The sequence below is a fragment of the Plodia interpunctella genome, chromosome 7, assembly GCF_027563975.2.
Source record: "Plodia interpunctella isolate USDA-ARS_2022_Savannah chromosome 7, ilPloInte3.2, whole genome shotgun sequence".
Lineage (NCBI taxonomy): Eukaryota > Metazoa > Arthropoda > Insecta > Lepidoptera > Pyralidae > Plodia > Plodia interpunctella.
In genome coordinates, this window is record NC_071300.1 from 8,461,452 (window position 1) to 8,479,062 (window position 17,611).

General features: G+C 39.0%; 1 protein-coding gene across 1 annotated transcript; it reads right to left on the reverse strand.

Moving 5' to 3' along the window:
* Window positions 1-2,343: 2,343 nt before the first annotated feature.
* Window positions 2,344-17,348, reverse strand: LOC128671227 (angiomotin-like protein 2). Its single transcript, XM_053747546.2, has 18 exons — window positions 17,243-17,348; window positions 16,868-17,040; window positions 16,367-16,536; window positions 16,121-16,275; window positions 15,401-15,608; window positions 14,664-14,905; window positions 14,103-14,283; window positions 13,596-13,745; window positions 12,651-12,759; window positions 11,744-11,889; window positions 11,056-11,195; window positions 10,490-10,678; window positions 9,802-9,936; window positions 8,685-8,809; window positions 8,147-8,263; window positions 7,558-7,643; window positions 3,828-4,046; window positions 2,344-2,601 (listed from the first exon to the last, which is right to left on the reverse strand). The coding sequence occupies exons 2-18, from the start codon at window positions 16,935-16,937 to the stop codon at window positions 2,344-2,346; spliced, it is 2,700 nt and encodes an 899-aa protein (XP_053603521.1). The 5' UTR covers window positions 16,938-17,040; window positions 17,243-17,348.
* Window positions 17,349-17,611: the final 263 nt, after the last annotated feature.

A 17,611-nucleotide genomic window follows, 5' to 3' on the forward strand; every position in this document is an offset into this window, starting at 1 on the left:
CTACAAATTTTAAATATTATTGTGCCTGGAGAAATGTGTGGACGGACCGAGTTAAGAAATATTAAAATAAAATTTATTATGCATTTGAACTTTAGTGATTACAATCCATATAGTTGAAACTGAGTTTATCCTCGTGTGTACATTCGTTCGATATATGAAACTAGTACTTAGGGCGTTTGTCCACCGCCGCCGTCACCGTCACGTCACAAGAACGAGATGACGACGCCGAAGTAGCGGTACATACATTTACTTAGCCGCGTGTCCACCGCACATCCGTCACTCGAGCGCCGTCATCCCGGCCGCCGAAATTGCGAGTAGAGCGGCGTGAACGCTAGAACGTGGCCCGAGATTTTGACGGGCCGATGCATGTGCCGGCAATACAAAACACGTATTAATGTCCACACACTGCCGTCGCCGTCGCACCGTACAGCTCAGCTTAGTTATTATTTTGTCTGTCATTAATTATCGAAATCGGTCGCGGTGAACAAACGATCGCCATTACGTCATATTAAACTCGGCCCGAAATAATCTCGTTCTCGGTGACGGTCCGGTGACGGCGGCGGTGGACAAACGCCCTTACTGTCAACAATGTAAACAAATTGTTAAGTTGTAAAGTAACTCACAAAACATTATCGTTTCATGTTAGCGCATTTTCACGATCTATTCGTCAGCCAGGTCCGCATTCGTCACTTTATAAAATGAGTACCTCTTCATGTCATATGGAATATTGTTTAGCAGAAAAGCGGCAGCTTACTAAGTTTGTTACACGCTAGGCGTTTATACACGATAGGCCTTTATACATATTTTACCGATCTCGGTGGCGCAGTGGTAAAGTGCTTGCCTCTGAACCGAGAGGTCCCAGGTTCGATCCCCGGTCGGATGATGATGGAAAATGATCTTTTTCTGATTGGCTCAGGTCTTGGATGTTTATCTATATATGTAATTTGTTATAAAATATAGTATCGTTGAGTTAGTATCCCATAACACAAGTGTCGAACTTACTTTGGGGCTAGCTCAATCTGTACGATTTGTCCTAATATTATTTATTTATTATTATACACGCTATGTGCGTTTTCTCTTTGGTCATTTCAATGTCCCAAGCTGAAGCTTTCAAATCTTCCACTAGGATGCACAGGCTTCAGGTTCGGAGGATAGGTAGAAGTAGATAGATCTTATATTTTATTGTTAGATAAACATAATTTTTTTACCAGGCAACCGAAGACAGCGCCCTCATTATTATAATTTCTTCACTCTCTTGACAGACTAACTTGATCTTAAAAAATCTATGGATCGAAAAGTTACTTAATCTAATGTTAAGAACACACTCGTGCCTATTTGCTATGAATCAATATCTTTATTTTTAAATTATTGATTTTAATAACTTCCTTGGAGTTTGGCCCTGGAGTCTGATATCATCCTGCACCTACACACTGCACTAAATTATTGTGACCGTTTGTTACTAGTGCAGTTGTTACGTAATAACACATCCCATCCAAAAAGAGTAACGTATTCAGGTACAAATGTTCAACAATTTTCAAACCATGCGTAATAATTTATGTGATAAATCGTGAACATAATTTACGTTACTATACCCAAAATTTATATAGCATCAAATTATAAAATATATATTTAATCAAACTTGTCCAGTGGTATCGCTTTGAAATAATAATACTTAAATTAATTAATTTGTTTTGGCTATGTTTTCATTATGGCTCTCTTAATTTTCATGTGCTTTACAACCTTATGTAGGACGACGAAATCGATTTTCACAACCTTTCGTTAATTCGTGATTTAGTTAATTGTTAGTCAATAATTCGAGTGCCTACAGCTAATTTGTAGAACATAAAACTAATCATTTACACATTCTTTGGCTCTTCAAAACCTGATTCTAGAAATTTAACAAAGATTAGAGGTTGTGACTAGTAGGTTATACGATTATGTACTACGAGAACCACCACTGCGTGATGTGTAAATATCGAGCTCTCAGGCTGGTTCACTCACTCATTTACGAGTAAGTATAAGAAGGCGAAGTGTGGGTTTGCAGTTTTCCTTCTCTTTTACTTTTACTATCGATTCGAATCGCAGTGAGACGCAGCTAAACGAAATAGAAATTATCTCATGTGGTGACGCTTATATACATCTATAGTTCTGTCTTTGGCTATATGACTATGATTGACCTCGCTATACGGCGCGAAGCGACGCTATATTATTCAGCGATGTTGTCGCATCGCATCACGTTGCCTTGCTGCTATATATAGCTCAGCTAAGTCTCACTAAGACGGTCAGATAGACTGGTGCGCACTACATTTCCACTTCGCGCAGCGGCTAATAAATTTAGCATCACTAAAACTGGATTCTATAATGATGCGTTCTCTTGTTATCCTTGGCGGATTCAGCCGAGCGGCGTCTAGCTGCAGCATAGACGGCTAGCTTGGACGGCGAGGGCAGGCTGGAGTCCCGCGGCCGGACCAGGGACTCCCTGGACTCCGCCGCAGGGAGGGACGCGGAGGTCGGAACGGATGGCAGCTTCCGGACGGTGTCGTACGGCAGAGGAGAGCTGCGGGACGCGGTCGATGCTATGGAGCCCGAACCGTCAGAGTCCTGGAAAACAGTGAAATGGGGAGTTAGTGGTGAATTGGTAGGTTTGTGCAGTGACGCATTGATAAGATAACTACTTTAATTTTAGACTTTCGTCACATTGGGATACGAACCAATGTATAATAAGTACCTAATGCTTGTGGCTGTACCTTCTGCAAGTTCATAAAATATGTTTTCTCATCTTTAAAGATAAACTGAAAATATACATTCTGAATATCCAAGTTATAAATTGGGGCATTAAATTTAAATATCCTCTTTAATTTCGTCCTATACTGTATATTGTTTTGTAATGTATTATATTATATATTGCAAAAATAAAACAAATTGTATTGCATTATATATTGCAAATTTTATACTAACATAGAGTAGGCAGTAGACAATAGGCTATAGATCAGACACCCGAATTTCAAAATACGCAAATAGAATTAGCTAAACGAGGCCTTCGCGTTTCGTAACTCAAGACTCCGTCTATCCCATAAGCGATAAAGACGTGTTACTGGATCTGTATCAAAATTAACTAATTCTAAAAACCATGTTTTTTTATTGTAACTTCCAGTCTTTTCCAGATTTTCTTACTATATTTTGTTAGGAAAACAAAATCTTGCATTATAAAAGCTGGCACACATATGTCACGTAATGTGTTATATGTCGCCAACAGGAGATTGCCGATTATCAGGATGCGCGCAATGTGAAGGTTGCGCGCGCGCTGACGCAAACTATTCAGTTGTCAGGCCACTGGGATTCCATTTTTCCTACTTCCTAGTCCGAACGAGGTGACAATACGTCATGTGATAAAACGGGAAAGTGATAAATATTAACTTCTGATGCGGCCAAATCAGCTGATAATAAACGTCGAATTTCGAACCAATTGCTTTTTGAACTAATAAAACTCTCGGCCAATCCCGGCTTTGCTCGGGCAAAATATATTATCCACCTAAACTCTTCCTCTTATATATCATATATAATTATATATTTTAGCACTCAAACCTACTTCCAGGGCGATAACTAAAAATCAACGTGTTTGCACTCTGCGTAGTGCAAAAAGTGTCGGTGACCTTTTGACTGCTGAAGCACACGAATGTTTCCTAACTGTGTTTTAAGTGGCTTTAATAGCCATTTTCTGTTTTTAGTATGTGTGTTAGATAAACTATTTATCTGTCTGATTTATTTTCGCGCTAAAGTTCAGAATAAAGCGCTCTCCGACAAAATAAAACTGAAAAGGACCTTACCTTCCTCGCATCCCTATGTTCCAGCCGATCATATCTCGTGTTCCTTGCGGAGGGTTTCCTCGGGGGCCTTGGAAGGGCTGAGGGCGGCGGCGGCAGGCTGGACGACCTGGTCTGCTGCGAGGCCCGGCCTTGACGCTCCAGCAACAGCGCCTCCTCACCCCGCCCGCTGCCACCGCGCGCCCCCACCGTACCCAGACCCGGGAAGCAGCATAGTCCTCGCTGTGTAAAGTTATAATAATTATAATTTGGATTACATTAATCATTTATAATTTGGATAATGATGAATTCACAGGCGTTTGTATTTAAGGTCCGCATTAGCAGAAACTTCCAAAGTCGAAAAGATTGACATTGAGCACTTTAAGTTGTTCAAACACCCGATTTTAAATCTGTAAACATTATTTGGATTAATGAAACATACTAAGTACATATTTCAATCAATATATATATAATTCTTACGTTACTGAGTGACTGACTGACAGACAACGCACAGCCGAAATTACTGGGCGTAGAAAGCTGAAATTTGGTGTGTAGGTTCCTAGGACAGTGTAGGGGAGCACTAAGAATGATTTCCTGAAGTTCCCACGGGAAACGTATTTTTACTCACATACGAAGTGGGCAAAAGCTAGTCCAATATATAATAAGTAGGTAATTATAAATCTATTGATATGATATGAATATTCGGTAACTGATAAAAAAAAGCTTTATTTGCTATTAATCAACTTATTCATTCGAATATATATACAAAAAGTAAAACTGCAGTGAGTAAAGTAGTCACAAATGTTTACCATATGTGTCTGTCGCAATATTAGGTTACCTATCAATAAATAATGATGTGGGTCCATGTAAAACAGGTGTCGCAACGTCACTCGGTTACGGAGTTAATGAACTGGCACAAAGAACAAAAACAAACATGTTTAATTCTTACCTCATTAGCGGTGTCATGTCACTGGCTGCAAACTACTAAATCACTCTGTTACGTTTGTATTAGTTATATTCCCTCTTACACCCAGGATTTGAAGTACATTTCAACTTTATCTTTACGCAATAATGAGAAAGATTCTGGACAGACACGGACAACGAAGTGAACTTATGGGTTTAGATTTTCCTTTTTACCCGGAACTTTCCTTTTTGTACGGAACCCTAAAAACTAAACCTATTCAAATTATTATCAAAGCAATATTAAGTATTCCCTTCTTTAACTCAAAAATATTGGACATTTACATGTATTTTAAACAACATGAAAATTTATCTGTTTTCTAAACGCCTTTTGCAAATGTTGTCATATGGAAATTCAGTCTCAGGACATTGGTTTCTCTATTATCCCATGTATTAAAAATAGATTGTAAGATATTATTAGACTTTTTAAATGGCGTAAAAGAAGGGCTATGCTGGAATATTATCCTGCAAAGTTGAAAGATTTCCGAGCCTATTGCTAAGTAAAAAGTAATTATTATAATAATGTCAGTAGGCTATCATTGCGTCACGCCAAACAAAAACAAACAAGTTAATTTGTGGAGAATGTATATTTCGGGAAGTCATTCTGTAATTATTTTTTCCTTCATATTGTTAAAAAAATATTTACATGTGATTCCTAAAAAAGTTATAATAAAGAGACAAAGCATAGTAAATCATGCTTTCTCTTTTTGTTGATTTCAAATATTATAATGTGCGATAGTGACAAAACATACTTTAGTTAAAGTATGCTCTTTTTATGAATAACGGGGTTAGGTATTAGGGATCATGTCCCATGTCATCATATGTATAGAATAGGTTAAAATTATAAAACTTCTTGTGTTAGGATAAGCATTAAAACCACAGCAAACAAAACATTGTTTTTATTCTAAACATGCTTTTCTAAAAATATAAGACAATAATACATTAATACACGTTACGAAAATATTTTGATCTGCATAAAGGTTGCTTAACACCTAGCCAATCGGACCACAGACAATAAAAAAGTTTGAGGTACATACATCCGACTGACTTAAGATGACTTAAAAATAAATTCTTAATTAATAGTGAAATATCAACAAGTTTCACACTTTGCCAATTCATCATATTACCAAACCGTAAAAACAGCTTTACTTGCTATAAAGCAGAAATAGGTTGATAACAAAATAATGACTACCGTTAATCGACTTTTATACGACGATTTAGCTGCGCAGAGATCCTTACAAGAGTATTTTGCGTCAGCCACCATAAGGCAGTGGTCACATTTTGAACTTACACTCACAATTAACATAAATAAATACATAAATGAAATTCTTAGCTTAGCTTAGAAACAATAGAATACAGACTTAACCCTAAGATAAATTAGGTTATATGAGAGCCGAATAACAATTTTAATGCTACCTTTGGCATAATTTTGTGACCAACGCCTCTATTCAGAGAGATTAAAGTAAAATTACCGGTTTATTTATTGAGACCGGATTCATGATAAAATAGATTTTAGATGATGAATCCGGTCTCAATAAAAAGCCACATTCATCTCGACCTCAGCGCGTGGGGAAAGTCATATGCGCCCAATCATTTTTTGAACATTTTCTAGTAAAAATAGATTCATTTATATTGTTGACAAATATGTACCATACAGCTGCTATATTTTGATTAACTTTCGCGTTATTATTCACAAGTCTATCCTTAAAAGACTAGGCCGTTACTAGTGGAGTTATTAATTACATAAAAGTTCACAAATTACCGGAGATTCTCATTAACATATCTACTTATAAAACTATTTATTGGCACCGTTGCATAATATTTTAGCCACCGAATAAGGCACATATTTTATTGTAAATATATACAACTTACAAATTTGGAAAACGCTTTGTCGAAAAATATTACTTAATTATCATGTACTTTTATAAACATCTAGTTACAATCCTATGTTGATATTACGAAAATTCCGCTATTTAAATGAAACGTAGCACTAAGGGCGTTTAAGTTTAATTTAGGTGATGATAATAATAGTATAAAATATATTATCATCCCCTAAATTGTCGAATAGTTGTTTCATAATATAACTAGTGTTAGAAAGCTTGTTAAGGCCACGTCAAACCATCAAATCTAAATCACACGATACACAGAAGCTGTGTTGGTTCTGCACATTGCTGGGAATGTTATAAAAAACGGAATTACACAAACAGGAATGTAGTTATCCGCTAAAAAGTACAGTGGAAAGAATGAATGAAATGTTGTCATAAATATCATTCGTTCGAGTCATTCAACGAAAAGGGAATGATATTTTAGGTAGGACGTACCTACACAAATATTTAGTACATAATAGTACACTGCCAATATCGAAGTCCTTAATTATATTTGAGTACATTTTAATATACATTATTTTTTATTGTACAAAATTTCAAATGACGTAATTTATTTTCTTATTGTTCAGGTTAAGAATGTTTGTACTGTGAAGTGTACGTGTTATTTTTATCGTTTGCTATTTATGAATTGTAAAACAAATTCTACTCATCTGAATGAACAGTTATAAAAAATATTATTCTCACGAAAATCGATTAAAAAAATATTGTCACCAGGTTTTGATTTCGAGCAGTTGAAATGGAGATTTCAAAAATATATTGATACCCAAATGGGCATGCGGTCCTGATGGCAAGTGGTCACCGCAGCCTATGGAGTGATTCGAGTGCCGAGACATGTTTGTAACGCATGAAGTGTGTCAGTAGTAGGAGGCATGCGGGTTGGGGTGGCGGTCGGGCGGCAGGTAACTCACGGCGGGCACCGGCGGCCGCTCCAGCCGCGACTCCAGCGCCGCCAGCTCCGACTCCAGCCGCAGCGAGGTGCTGTCGAACCCGCAACCTGCCGACCGCACCGCATTACATTTATACAATACATTGCCGTCTCGAAGTTTTATTGTATGTTGCTTCTAACATATATAAAATATAATAATAACCAAAATAAAAAAATGAAATGTCACTTTAATTGATCAGTTTTATTAATTATGATTTGGACGAAAGCCGGGTCCACAGCGCCGTGTTTTCGTGTTAGCTAACACAAAAACATTGTTTACTAACCGATTAGGGGCGTGGCCGTGGTAGTTATGTTAGAAAAATAACAAAAACATGTTTTCCAAACCGAATGGATAACCCGCGTTCGCCTGCGGGGAGGGGAAGTGACTTATTTTGTGTTAGCGCTCACTAAAGAAAGACGTAGGGCACAGCGCAATAAGGAGTAAACAAATATAATAGGCGCAGCGGACGGGCGGTTTTCCTAAATTGTTGTTTTTATAACATGTTTCGTTATAAAATTGGCGCTGCGGACCCGGTTTAAGAGGAATATTTATGGACACACGAAATACGTACCACTGGAGTTGTCGTTGTGCGAGGAATAGTTCCTGCGCGCGAGATGTCTGTATCTGTTGGTGACGCTGCCGCCCACGCCCTCCGCCGACGAGAACGACGCGCCCGACGATAGGCCCACTGCGGGACAAACATTCATTTTAGATTTTAAAATAATGTAAATGGAATTATGTTCGCTTGTGAAAATTTATTTCAACACCACACATCATAATCAGCCTACCCTTAACCCACTTTATGTGGGGTCGGTACAGCATGTCAGTCTCCTCCCCTTCTCCCTGTCTGATGTTAACCGATCTGTTACTCCCTTTTTAGCCATATCCTGCTTAACGCACTCAATCCAAGTCTTCTTCGGCCTGCTCCTACTTTTCCCATTCAATTTCAAATCCATAACCTTTCTTACAACGTTATTTTCCTCCCTTCACATAACGTGACCATACCACACATCGTGATCAAATTATAATCTGAAATTTTTACCAAATCTGAGAGTAGATAAAGTTTAAAAATAACTAAAAATATAATATTTCGGAAAAATTATACGAACCTAGCTCTTCCCTGCTAGAGTTGTTCCTGAGCGAGGCGCCGCTGTCGTAGGCGGCGCTAGTGTGCTTCTGCAGAACCTTGATCATCGCGTCTCGCTCTGCTACCTTCGACTCCAGTTCCTTCACCCTGGAAAATAATAAATAAATATATTAGGACAAATCACACAGATTGAGCTAGCCCCAAAGTAAGTTCGAGACTTGTGTTATGGGATACTAACTCAACGATACTATATTTTATAACAAATACATTATATAGACGAACATCCAAGACCCGGGCCAATTAGAAAAAGATCATTTTCCATCATGACCCGACCGGGGATCGAACCCGGGACCTCTCGGTTCAGAGGCAAGCAGTTTATCACTGCGCCACCGAGGTCGTCAAAATATAATAATACACTGACTCGAAAAGATGTAGACGTAAATATCTAACTTACAAAAAAAAAAGGCAACGACAGCTTGAATCAGCGATTCTATATTTCGTCATAAATTTGATCCGTCAAGTCGTAGTATCATGGAATTGTTTTAGAAAAAAAGAGTAGCGATTCTTTTTTTCTAAAACAATTCCATGATATTGTCGTCCCCCTTCAAAAATATTTGGTGAGATTCGGCTAGACCGCCGTCACTGAAATTGAACTCTTCGTAATTTAACTTAAATCATGTCCCGCGACAAACTATCCATCCATATCCTTTAGCTCCGGGTTTTAGCGTACCCAAATTAAATAGAAAATTTCCATACAACTTCCCGACCGAGGGAGGCAGCGAAGTCTACCGACTCCTCTGCAATCCTGGATTTGCAATAGGCCATTTAGAGGAAGTTCACTTAATTTCAAAAGTCAAACAAGTTCACCAACCGGTGCACCATGTCTCGTGGTTTCTTTGTACAGTCAACAACACATCAACCTATCCAAATTCATTGCAAACTCGCCGCTATTACTGCGCCATAGAGGTTCACGCAGGGTAACTCGATGTGCTGTTGACTGTACTATTATAATACGTCAGTTTCTTACTACATATGGAAAATTGTTATTTTAGAAAGGCACACATAGGGCGGCGGAATTAAATGTACTTAAATCGGGCACAGGTCCCCCGTGCCGTGTGTGGAGCGTGGACGATACAAACCTGCCCTCGAGGTCGGCGACCCTCTTCTGTGCGGAGTGCAGCTCGTCCATGTGCCGGATCTTCTCGTTGCGCGCCTCCGCCATCAGCCGCTCGGACTCCGCTGACGTCTTCTCTAGCGCCGCGATCTTCGCGTCCCTGTCGAAGCAAATAAATAGTTCATTTAGACCGTTTATTACATGCTTATAGATATTCACATTAGTAGGTATATAAATTCATTATTTACTCTTTACTCGCTTGTGTCTGTCTCTATGTATGCTTATATCATTAAAACTACTTTTTAAAATAGTTATTCGAGAGGAAGGTTTATATGTATACTAGCTGCGCTTCGGGGCTTCGAATTTCGGGATAAAAAGTATCCTATGTGTTTTTCCACATTCTTTTCTACCTATGTACTTCATAACAATCGCTCCAGTAGATAATGCGTGAAGAGGTAACACAAACATTTTTTTTTTGCATTTATAATATTATTTGGGATAGTTGGGACAACTGCATAATATTGCACCCATGCGAAGCCTTGTATTTCTGATTGTAGTGAATAAACACAAAACTACTGGCGACCTAGTAGTAGAAGAAATTCGGCACAGAGACGGGCGAAACCTTGCGGAAAAACGGCTCACACAGCATTTTTAATCAAGGTGTAACCCGAGCGAAGCTATTGTAAGACAGTCGAGTGAGAATGAGAACATACTTGGGGATGCTGGCGGCGGAGACGGCCGCCTGCCTCAAGGCGGCCTCCTCCAGATAGCGCTGCTCCCACTTGCCGCACTCGCCCTCCAGCGCCAGCAGCCGCTCGTCGCGCTCCCGCAGCTGCCGGCGCAGCTCCGCCTCGCCGCCCGCTGTGCTGTTGCCGCCGGAGCCGCAGTTGCATTCGCGCATTCTGTTACAGCCACACAGCGGAAGGAATCTATCAATGGATCCGAGCGGTACGAACGCTGGAAACTAATCCATGGACGGAATCCAGGAACGAATAAATTACTCTAATTTTTACCTTTTCGTTTGGCTAAAAGGTCGGGTGGAAGAAAATGCTGAGCAACAAGTCTCTCTCATGTATTTATTAAATTTGTATGTATTGTGGATGCACGTGTGGGGTAGCTAGGATTACCCCTCTGCCAAAACAAAAGCGAAATACATACCTCTTCAGGCCTGAACGGCTAATAAACTAGACAAATATAACTTCTAATTTACAACATTAAAATACACATTGAATGTATTGCAAATGAATTGTTGGATTAGTGTCGACCCCGGCTGCAGTACCTGAGAGCCTGCAGCTCCTTCTCCAGCTGCGCGCGCAGCTTGCGCTCGGTGCGCTCGCGGCGGTCGGACGCCTGCTGCAGCGACGCCAGCGCCCGCTGCAGCCCCAGCACCCGCTCCACGTATCCGCCCGCGTGACGACACTGACATTATATACAATACGTTGCATTCAAGGAACCTTTATACCTTCACATATTTGCCAAAGCTACAAACTATCAGCATTTTTAAACGACTATTGCTGAGAAGAAATGCCGAAAGAAATTCATTTAAACAGTCAAGTGTGTCGTTTAAACAGTCAAATTTCAACTAAAATATACAAAAAATTAGGCCGTTTCCCATATCGGGGATGACACGCCTTGTTATATATTTAGCTCTGTCGTAAAAATCTAATCAAAACGAGACCATAATATTGTTTCTTTATACATATTTCTAAAATAGAATAGTGTGAAAAAGTAGACAGAATTATACTGCAGAGAATTTTCTTTTGCTGTATCTCTGCCTGGCGGTACAGTAGAACTTTAAAAAAAGAAAATACATATTCCAGATTTATCTAAATATATTTATATAAACTCCTAAAATAAAAAGCATGGAATAATTTAGTAGGCTGATGAATGTATTTTATGAAAAAGAAATTAAAATCGTCAAATTTTAGATACACTTCTATATTGTTGCCATAAAAAAAATATCTCACCTCTTCTTCAAGCCTAACAACATTGGCCTGTGCGTTGGTCAGTGCCGTATCGAGAATGTCGATGTGAGTCCGTTGTTCTTGCAGTGTGGCGCGCTGGGCCGCCATTTCGATTTCCTGTCTCTCTTTCGCGCACGCCAGTTCTTTGTCTGACAAATATATGTTGTAATAATAATTAATAACAGTACCTTTGTACTTAGTTTCCTATTTGTAAGTTTTACATTTACATTGTTATGTTGTGTACATACATCAATAAATAAAGACTAGCGGCCATTCCATGCTTATAACGGCGTCTCACATCAGTCGCCTTACAGTCAGGGCTCAGATTGGCTGATTGTTGAAACTAGTTCGCGCGCCTCTTCATATAATTTGTAAAGAGGTCAATTTGTCTCGTATCAGATTGTTGGTGTCCATGATGGTTGTTTACCATCGGGCAAGCCCCTGGTAAGTATTTGTTCAGCCCACGCCTCGTTACTATCATCATCACATATTTTAAGAGCCACTTAATTTAAGAGCGAGGCTATTTTCGGTGGAGTTCTTTCAATCTCTATGCTACAAGTTTTTGACAAAAAGTCATTTTTACCACACGCTTATATTGTCGTCAAATTCAAATCATTTATTCAAAAATTATAACTTCACAGGCACTTCTCGTCAGGGAGATCCTGGTGCAATCAACTCAGGATAAAAAAAACATGTACGTGTAAGCCGTTGAGGAGTTTCCTCGTCGGGTCATGCTTATAATAATAATAATGCATTGTCATGGTAACAGAATTTACGTGGAAATTTTCAATTCTGTAGAAAGTAGGTGAAGCTTGCAAGATTTGTTTACAGACAAACAGACATCAGGACAGATGAAACTAGAAGAAAGCTTGTTAAAAAAAATGCAATCAGTGAAGAGGAGTGGGCTTACTCTGTGTGATAAGTTGAGCGATGAGCATCTCTCGGTTTTGCAATTCCTTGCGCAAAGCTTCAGAGCTCGAGTCGCCCTCAGAGCGCACGCCTTGGGACAGCAGCTCCACCTGGTTGGAAACAACAGGCTGTAGTCACTATGGTGAAGCGCTCCAGTGGGTAAAACCTATAAACTGAAGATTCAATTCCTACACGTGCCACTTGAGTTTTTACATCAGTCTGATACACAAGTATCTGTAAACTAAAACTTCTATTCATACATATGTATAGAAATTTTAGTTTAGGTGAAGTAAAACATTGTGAGGAAACCTCATATCACTAAAACGCCAGTTCAACTACGTCAACCGATATAAAAACTAATTTTGCAACTATATTAGTTAAATTACACTTAATAGTCAAAGTATATAATTGTTAAAATATTTTTTCACATTTAACTCATTTGCTAAATATGCTTATGCGAAAAACTTTTTTGTGAAATGACTTTATGTCAAATCATAATTTTGCGATCTCAGTCGTTTGTAAAGATTGTTTTTGTTGACTAAAACATATTTTGTAAACAAGTCTTATGTCTTAAACCTAATCATAATTTTGCCACAACTATGCTAACAGTGACCTGGTGTTTGAACAGTGACCGGTTGAGGTCCTGCAGCCTCAGCCTCGCCTCGATGAGCTGTACTAAACTTCACCAACTCTTCTTATAGTTATCAAACCAAACATCAGTAATCTTTGACGACCTCGGTGGCGTAGTGGTAAAGCACTTGGCTCTGAGCCGAGAGGTCCCGGGTTCAATCTCTGGTCGGGTCTTTTTCTGATTGGCCCGGGTTTTGGATGTTTATCTATATAATTAAAAATTTAGTATCCCATTATACAAGTCTCGAACTTAGGGGCTTAATCTGTATGATCTGTCCATAATATATTTATTTATCTATCCAAGTGTAAAAGTGACCTGGTGTTTGAGCGCCCGGTTGAGGTCCTGCAGCCGCCGACAGTCAGCCTGCAGCCGCAGTCTCGCAGCGCGCTCCAAGCGCTCGCGGCGCTCACACGAACGGACCAACTCTTCATGAGCTGATCGGACCTTCTCCACTTCTTCTTCGAGCTGGTATGTGGAAAAATTACAAATGTAATATGAAAAATTCGAATCTCTCAATATATTACTGGTTCTGGCGTCATAAAAAAAGGGGCGCAACTCAATATTATTTTTTCCTAAAAATACTGATACGCGCTATTGTTCAAGGACCGATCACCCGTCGGTGCTTGCACTGGGGTGAACCAGAAAATAATCCCAACTAATATTATAAATGCGAAAGTAAGTTTACTTGTTACCTATACAAGCATTATCAATTGGATCGATTGTTATGAAATTTTGTATACGGGTAGAAAGTAACCTGGAATAAAATATACTTTTATCCCAAAATTCCCACGGGAACAGCTAGTAAATAATACTATGGATTACCTTGGAAGTCCTAGTAACAGTTTCACACGCGTTCTCCAACTGCCTTTTAAGCTGGTGGTTTTCAGCGGCCAGCGTGTCCAAGACTGCTGCAAACGCATCGTCGGGTTCCTCTAAGGACCCCTCCCCTCCACTGCACCAGCCACTAGATTCAGAACCACCCGGTACTGCTCGAACCCCCACACTAGCGACGTTAGATATATGCATTATTTTGATTAATAACCAATATTAATTAAATTACAACATTTTTACAAACACGACTCCTCTACACAGGCTTCATACTAGTGCATGGTTAAACATACATGTTAATATTTCAACTCCCCATGACAGAAGGATATCATTTCAAGACATAAATTTAACATGTCTGTCTATCTGTATGTGGCATCATAACAACTAAAGTTGCACAGATTTTGATTTTTTTTTCATTTGAAAAAGAATATAATTGAGAGTGTTTTTAACTATGTGAAAAATGTACGTTCAGCCGTTTAGAAGCCACCAGTCCTTTTCTAGTACATGAGAGGATGTAAGCATAAAAATATTATGATAAAATAAGTTCCATATTACCTAGTCAAATCCGGCTGTGACCTAGACAGGTTCAGCTTCTCCTTACTAAGCTTGGCTTTGGACCCTTTGCCCTTGAGCTTGCGGTCGGGCGGCGAGCGGGGGGAGGCGGGGCGCGAGGGCGACTGAGGGGAGGGGGACTGCGGGGAGGGGGACTGTGGGGAGGGGGACTGCGCCACTTCCTTCGCCAGGTGCTTCAGCACTGACGACTGGTTGAGGAAGTCGGCCGGAATCTCGGTTATTTCCTGCCAAGATCAAGTTATGACGTCATCTATATTATTATTTTAAAGAGGTAAGCATTTGTGAGTTTGTATGTTTGAGGCCAATAATCTCCGAAACTACCGAACCGTATTCAAACCATTAGAAAGGTACATTATCCAAGATTGCTATAGACTATATTTTATCTCAATATTCCCACGGGAGCGAAGTCCCGGGAAACATCTAATTAGTCATAAATTAACACACAAAGTTATGTCATAATATGATTAAGCCAAAGAATATTAGGAAAAATATAATAATGCAAAAAGAATGAAATCCTTAACAAATAACAATGTGTTTAAAATTGTAAGCGTAATTTAATTTCGAAGTACAGTATCAAATTTGTTACTTTTATTTCAAGGGTTATTATATATAGATATTTATATTCAGTTCTGGGTCTGTTCAAGTTTATTGTGCGTATTTCTAAGTGTGTGTCCATCATAGCCACAATACAAGCTTGGTGTGTGTGTCCATTTATTTACCTGAACTCCATGATCAGGTGGACTAGTATAGATCCTCTGGCCGCCAATGTCAATATAATTAGCCGTGGTGGTCACAGGCTGCTCCTTGTGCACCTTCGGCAGTGGAATTCCGCTGGGTTTCTTTCCCACTTCACTCTTCTTCAATGTGTGGTATGGTGAAGATTGAGTGGCTGGATGCTTCACCTCACTGGTTGTTCGTTCGTGTTCTCTGATATTAAAATACAAATAAGTTTTTGTCTCTAACACACCTCACAATACTTTTACTTTAACTTTTTTATGAATACTAAGGTAAGGAGTTAGTTCATTTGACATGTATATTCTTTCATAACTCCCTTATTTGAGTGATACCCCAGTTTCTACCGACATCATAGAGCATCGATTTCCTACTTATTGTCCATTCACAATTTGCATGCATTTCATCTTTAATGACATGGTTCTAGTATATACATATACATGGATGTAGTATATAAGAAAAATATGGACGGATAACGAATGTGGGCCATGACCTACCATGGGGCCCAATGCCACATATGATGTTAATCAATAATAGATATATAAAAAACATTAGTGGAAAAGACTACAAAGTTAGCAATGCGCGCGTGACACTCCTGGTATTGTAGGCATCTATAGGCTGTGGTGACACTTCTCTTGGGTAGGCGTATGCTTGTAGGCTTGCTTGGTAGAACAGAAAATATGTATTGGAATAGTGAACAAATATACCGAATAGGCGTCGGGCGAGGAGGCCAAGAATCATCCTGGTTGTGTATAATAAGTGTGTTGTAGGACGAGGAGGAGACATCAAGAGAACTCCTATTGCTGTTGCCTCCACCAATGGAGTCTTTGAGAGAGTTACGGTTGCTGCCTGGGACATTGTCCTGCAATAAACAACCTCATTTTTATTGGTTACTTACACAAAGTGAGAGTTTTGTTTGAGAGTTATGTGCTTTAAATAGAAATTAAACAAACCTTCAGCGAGTTTCTGTTATTAATATTAGTTTGACTCTGATTTTCCTGTCCCTGGGGCTCCACCCGGGCTGTGTGCCGTACAACATAGCGCTCCTCTCGGGACAGATTTTCATTTGAGGTGGACACATCTGTTTCACTACCTGATAGGCTTTGAGGGAATCCACTTGGAACTGAAAGTTTGAATTTATTGATTTCATTTTCAGTTTATCTCACAATCTATTAAATTTTTTAGGATAATAAATAGGAATGAATGTTAAAAATAATTAAAAAGTAAAATTAAATATTGTTTTTATTTTTGTGGGATTATATCTAAAACATTTTATTCATAAATTAAATACATTGCTACCAAAGTCGCCAAATTTAATCTGACAATGAAATAGCATAAATACGCGCAACCTATTACTAAGGATACAACAAGGGCACTTGTATGAATTGCAAAACAATGACTCATAGCTTAAGAATGCAATTTGTAGTACCCACAAATGGACATGAAACACTTACCAGCCTGTTTCTGCGTCCTCTGAATGTTATTCGAAAAGAGGAACCGTCCCGTCGGTCGCATTGACCCCATGATTGCTTCACTGAACTGCCAGATTTCAACAGAAAACCATTTCAGTCACAACCTCACATCACTTGCTTTTATAACTCCTATTAGATACCTATGCATTGAACATCTGGAAATGAAACATGTAACTAGCGTTTATTTTGAATGTTTCTTGCACAGAGCATATTGAAATAGAACACAATAAAAGAACAAGCCACCATCGCTCGCTATCGACATTGCGACGAGCATTAAGGGTAAGATTATCACTGTCTCTGTTAAATATAACGGATTGTGTAACAATTTTATGGACTGTTATTTTTACCATTACTTACAGCATAAAGGAGACAATAATGTTTTACATTACAATTCTAAAAGAAAAATATAATTTCCTTGTATTGCATTTACAAGTCGTTTGACACATGGGGGTTCAGGTCAACTGTCAATGTAATGTCAATTGGATGCTAACAAACATTTTTGTAGATACCATACTTACCACAGTAGGTACTCCATATAACGGTTTTGGCTATTTTATAGTCACAGATTTAGTAAGGGCAGAATAAATTCACATCAGAACATTACATTGAAGTAAATTGTATGTTTTTATATCTGTGGATAAAAATGACACGCGCATGGGGCACCTTTCTAAATCTATAATATATAATATTTCTTCTTGGAGCTGGAGTACAGCAGCTGCTGGATAA

Coding starts and splice junctions, on each gene's coding strand:
- LOC128671227 (XM_053747546.2), bottom strand. CDS start 16,937: ATGGGGTCAATGCGACCGACGGGACGGTTCCTCTTTTCGAATAACATT. Junction 14,906..15,400: donor CACCTGATCATGGAGTTCAG/GTAAATAAATGG, acceptor TGATCTTGGCAG/GAAATAACCGAGATTCCGGC. Junction 10,679..11,055: donor AAGGAGCTGCAGGCTCTCAG/GTACTGCAGCCG, acceptor TGGCTGTAACAG/AATGCGCGAATGCAACTGCG.